The sequence below is a fragment of the Cajanus cajan genome, chromosome 6, assembly GCF_000230855.2.
Source record: "Cajanus cajan strain Asha chromosome 6, NIPB_CcT2T_4, whole genome shotgun sequence".
NCBI classification, from domain to species: domain Eukaryota; kingdom Viridiplantae; phylum Streptophyta; class Magnoliopsida; order Fabales; family Fabaceae; genus Cajanus; species Cajanus cajan.
Window position 1 is genome coordinate 45241406 of NC_138522.1, and position 4780 is coordinate 45246185.

The window sequence follows — 4780 nt, forward strand, 5'->3', positions numbered from 1 at the left end:
AATTCACAACCAATCCGGAAATAATGCAGAAATAAATGGTGAACAAACTTCCCTACTCAATTCGTTCAATCGCTATAGATAGTTCAATAAAAGTATCATTAGTGGGTCATAGGGCACTATGTTTGCTTTATTCAGTCAATATAAATGTGCATAGCTTACCACAATTGACAGCATCATCAATAAATAATAGTCCAAAAGTGTGAGGTTCAAATTCCATCCTTACCCTTCTCTTCCTCATTCACTTTTCACTTTCAAAATCCAACCATGTAGGATGTGTTTGGAAAAAAATTACGTTCAACGTAACTTGCTTAATCAAATGGCCGTTTGGTGTATTGAAATGTGTAAAAATCTGTTAAATAAATTTTAAATGATAAACTAAACACACACCTAGTATGTGTTTATTTTTCTGTTGAAAATGAAAAATTGCAAATGTGAACAGAAAAGATAGATTTTTTTTTTGGTATTTGGTATTTTGGAAAGAGTGATTTTAAGTTTCTGTTTACTTTATATAATTAGAATTCATAAAATAAATATTTTAGATATTTCAATTCAAACCTATATAAATAAATATTTTTATAAATTTATAAATAATATATTTTCATAAAAAAAGAATCTTAAAAAATGCTCTGATATCAAATAATCACATTCACACGCGTGAGGCAGACGTGTGAGTAGCGAGCGAAGTGGTTCACACGCGTGAGACGGGTCCACCGCCATTCCTGATTCCACCACCCTGTACAGCAACAGAGGTGCAGCCAGCACTGTGCAAAAAAGCAAAGGGGGGAACTTCTCTGTATATTTTGCATAGATTCATTAGATCCTAGCCCCACAAACAAAAAAAGCACACACACCCTCTCCTTCTATACCCTCTTCCCTTTCTCTTTTCCCTTCACTCTTACCCTTATCTCTTCCCACCTCCATTGCTTCTGCTTTTTCTTCTTAACAACTAACCCTCTCCAAGGTAACAACATCTCACCATTATTCTTCTTAAGCCTAAAACCCTCTCCTTTTTTTCTCTTTCTTCTTCTCCTTCCTCATTTCGCTGCTATTACTTGTAATTCTCAAAAATAAAAAAAAATCATTTTGTTGATTTTTCAGCACCCATTTGGTTCAAAATTGCATCTTTATTACTTTTGTTGAAAAAAATGGGATTTTTTATTTTTATTTTATTTTTTAATTTTTTTAAATGGATAGAATATTAAGCTGCTTATAATCAGAGTATGTTGGTGTTTTTATATTATTTTTGGTTAAAACTTCTGTGGGTGGGTTAGGTGGTGGGAAAGTGCTGAAACAAGCGAGGTAAAAGTGAACAGAGGGTGATGTTCGTTTCCGGAAAATGAGTGAACACTCGTTAAAGGGTCTTGGAATGCTGAAAGTGTGAAACTTTGAAGTGGTACTCCTTCGTTTCATGCTACATTCTGTCGGCACCCATCCTCGAACATTCTGGGTTCTGATTTTATTCTGTACTTTTTCTATGTGTTTATATTTTGTTTCTTGTTTTGTGATTTTGTGCTTTTGCTGAACACAATCGGATCTAAAGTTTTAAGCTTGCACACAATCTTGGTGTTGTCATAGATCTATGCTTGCATCCCTGTTTATTTTTGCATTAATTAAAACCTAGAGTTTCCTTATCTTCTGTGGTTTGTACGTTTTAAAGTTTAGGGAATATTTAGATGACTCGATTTGCCGGCCTGTAACGGTTATTTGACCGTGTTTTTCTGTTTTTTAGGCTCCTTGGAACCGTTGTGTTTTTTTTATTTCTAAAAAGCACCACTGTTCCTACTAGTGGAAGTGTGGAACATTGAAGATTTGAAATAGTTGAGCAACAGCTTCCATTATTTGGAATAGGGTCTTTTGATTCTTTGAAGCCAGAAGATGCAGAGGCCTCCACCAGAAGATTTTTTGTTGAAGGAGACCAATCCCCACCTTGGAGGGGGAAAGGTCTCTGGTGACAAGCTTACTAGCACTTATGACCTTGTTGAGCAAATGCAGTACCTCTATGTGAGGGTTGTGAAGGCTAAGGACTTACCTGCGAAGGATGTCACTGGCAGTTGTGACCCTTATGTTGAAGTCAAGCTGGGGAACTACAAAGGCACCACTCGGCACTTCGAGAAGAAGACTAACCCTGAATGGAGCCAGGTTTTTGCTTTCTCCAAAGACCGCATTCAGGCTTCCATGCTAGAGGTTACTGTGAAGGATAAGGATGTTGTGAAGGATGACTTCATCGGTCGTGTCTGGTTTGACCTCAATGAGATCCCGAAGCGTGTTCCTCCGGATAGCCCTCTTGCCCCTCAGTGGTATAGGCTCGAGGACAGAAAGGGTGATAAGGTGAAGGGGGAGCTAATGCTGGCTGTTTGGATGGGTACACAAGCTGATGAAGCGTTTCCTGAAGCGTGGCACTCAGATGCTGCAACGGTTAGTGGGACTGATGCTCTTGCAAACATTAGATCGAAGGTGTATCTATCTCCAAAGCTTTGGTATTTGAGGGTTAATGTGATTGAGGCACAAGACTTGCAGCCAACTGACAAGGGTAGATACCCTGAAGTTTTAGTGAAGGCTAGTCTGGGAAACCAGACCATGAGGACTAGAATCTCTCAAAGCAGGACTATCAATCCAATGTGGAATGAGGATTTGATGTTTGTGGCTGCAGAACCATTTGAGGAGCCTCTGATTTTGAGTGTGGAAGACAGAGTTGCCCCTAACAAAGAGGAATCACTGGGGAGGTGCGCAATTCCCTTACAGATGGTGGAGCGGAGACTGGATCACAAACCTGTGAATACTAAGTGGTATAACATTGAAAAACATGTTGTTATTATGGAAGGGGAAAAGAAGAAGGAGTTCAAGTTTTCTAGCAAGATTCATATGAGGATTTGTCTGGAAGGTGGATATCACGTTTTGGATGAATCAACTCACTACAGCAGTGATCTCCGCCCAACTGCAAAACAGCTGTGGAAGTCAGGTATTGGAGTTCTTGAATTGGGGATATTGAGTGCTCAGGGTTTAATGCCAATGAAAACAGGGGATGATAAGGGGAAAACAGATGCTTATTGTGTAGCAAAATATGGGCAGAAGTGGGTGCGGACAAGGACAATAATTGATAGCTTTGCACCCAAGTGGAATGAGCAATATACTTGGGAGGTTTTTGATCCTTGCACTGTCATTACAATCGGTGTATTTGATAACTGTCATTTGCATGGTGGTGATAAGGCTGGAGGGGCAAAGGATTCCAAAATTGGAAAGGTACGAATCCGTCTTTCCACCCTTGAGACTGACCGTGTCTATACACATTACTATCCACTTCTAGTTCTTCATCCGTCTGGGGTGAAGAAAATGGGTGAAATTCACTTGGCTGTAAGGTTTACCTGTTCTTCCTTGCTTAATATGATGCACATGTATTCACTACCTTTGCTACCTAAGATGCACTATATTCACCCGCTAACTGTCAGCCAGCTTGACAATTTGAGGCATCAAGCTACTCAGATTGTTTCAATGAGACTGAGTCGTGCTGAGCCACCATTAAGAAAGGAGATAGTTGAATATATGCTGGATGTGGGTTCCCACATGTGGAGTATGAGAAGAAGCAAGGCCAACTTTTTCAGAATTATGGGAGTTTTGAGTGGATTAATTTCTGTAGGAAAATGGTTTGACCAGATTTGTAACTGGAAAAACCCCATCACAACGGTTCTGATCCATATCCTGTTCATAATATTGGTCATGTACCCTGAGCTTATCTTACCCACAATATTCCTTTACCTCTTCTTGATTGGAGTTTGGTACTATAGATGGAGGCCAAGGCACCCTCCTCACATGGACACTCGTCTATCTCATGCAGACTCTGCGCACCCGGATGAACTCGATGAAGAGTTCGACACATTCCCAACCACCAGGCCTTCAGACATTGTTAGGATGCGATATGACCGACTTAGGAGCATTGCTGGGAGGATACAGACTGTGGTTGGTGATTTGGCCACTCAAGGGGAGAGGCTGCAGTCTTTGCTCAGCTGGAGAGATCCAAGAGCTACTGCCCTCTTTGTGATTTTCTGTCTGGTTGCTGCCATTGTACTCTATGTGACTCCCTTCCAAGTTGTGGCCCTTCTAACCGGAATTTATGTGTTGAGACACCCCAGGTTCCGCCACAAGCTTCCTTCAGTGCCTCTGAATTTCTTCAGGAGGCTCCCTGCAAGAACTGATTGCATGCTCTGAGTCATGGAAAGTGCACAAACTGCAAATGGAGCTTGCTTTGCTTTCATTGTTCAGCACCAGATTTTGTGGATTTGCATTTCATTATGTCATAGGATTTTCTGTTTTGAACTTTTCATGGTAGTCTTGGTTAAATTTGTAATTTTGTAGGCTGTGAGTTGAAATTAACTTATGATGCTTAATCAACTTCATGTTTAATTAGATCTAGTAAAGTTTCTCAATGGAAGTTTGAACTTACCACCTCAAATGGCTATTGATATATAATTGACTTTGAGGTTAGGTGATTTTTGTTTTTCCTCCTCCTCTTCCCTTCCTATAAGATTTTTGAAGATGCTGATTAGTATAAGGTAAAACAAACCTATTAGTATTTTGTGCACAACCCGAACTACTAGTTTCAATTGTTTATTGGTACTTTGATAGATACCTTGCTTGATGTGCGGTTTTCTCTGCATTTTCTATTGACTTATGACTTGGTCCTCAACAGTTTTCTGACAATAATATTTTGCAATTTTGTAATAAAGCTACATGTGGATATAGATATCTCTGGACCGTGACATTAAAATAAAGAAGCTGCATATAA

The 4780-nt window shown here is 39.7% G+C and overlaps 1 protein-coding gene across 3 annotated transcripts; it reads left to right on the forward strand.

The window, feature by feature from the left end:
- Window positions 1-746: 746 nt before the first annotated feature.
- LOC109796191 (FT-interacting protein 3) lies at window positions 747-4495 on the forward strand. Of its 3 annotated transcripts, none has more exons than XM_020355861.3 (3): window positions 747-961; window positions 1272-1447; window positions 1730-4495. In XM_020355861.3, the coding sequence occupies exon 3, from the start codon at window positions 1876-1878 to the stop codon at window positions 4201-4203; it is 2328 nt and encodes a 775-aa protein (XP_020211450.1). In that variant the 5' UTR covers window positions 747-961; window positions 1272-1447; window positions 1730-1875; the 3' UTR covers window positions 4204-4495. The 3 variants fall into 3 exon arrangements, with proteins under 3 accessions (XP_020211450.1, XP_020211451.1, XP_020211449.1); XM_020355862.3 differs by having other exon boundaries at window positions 1272-1393; XM_020355860.3 differs by lacking the exon at window positions 1272-1447.
- Window positions 4496-4780: the final 285 nt, after the last annotated feature.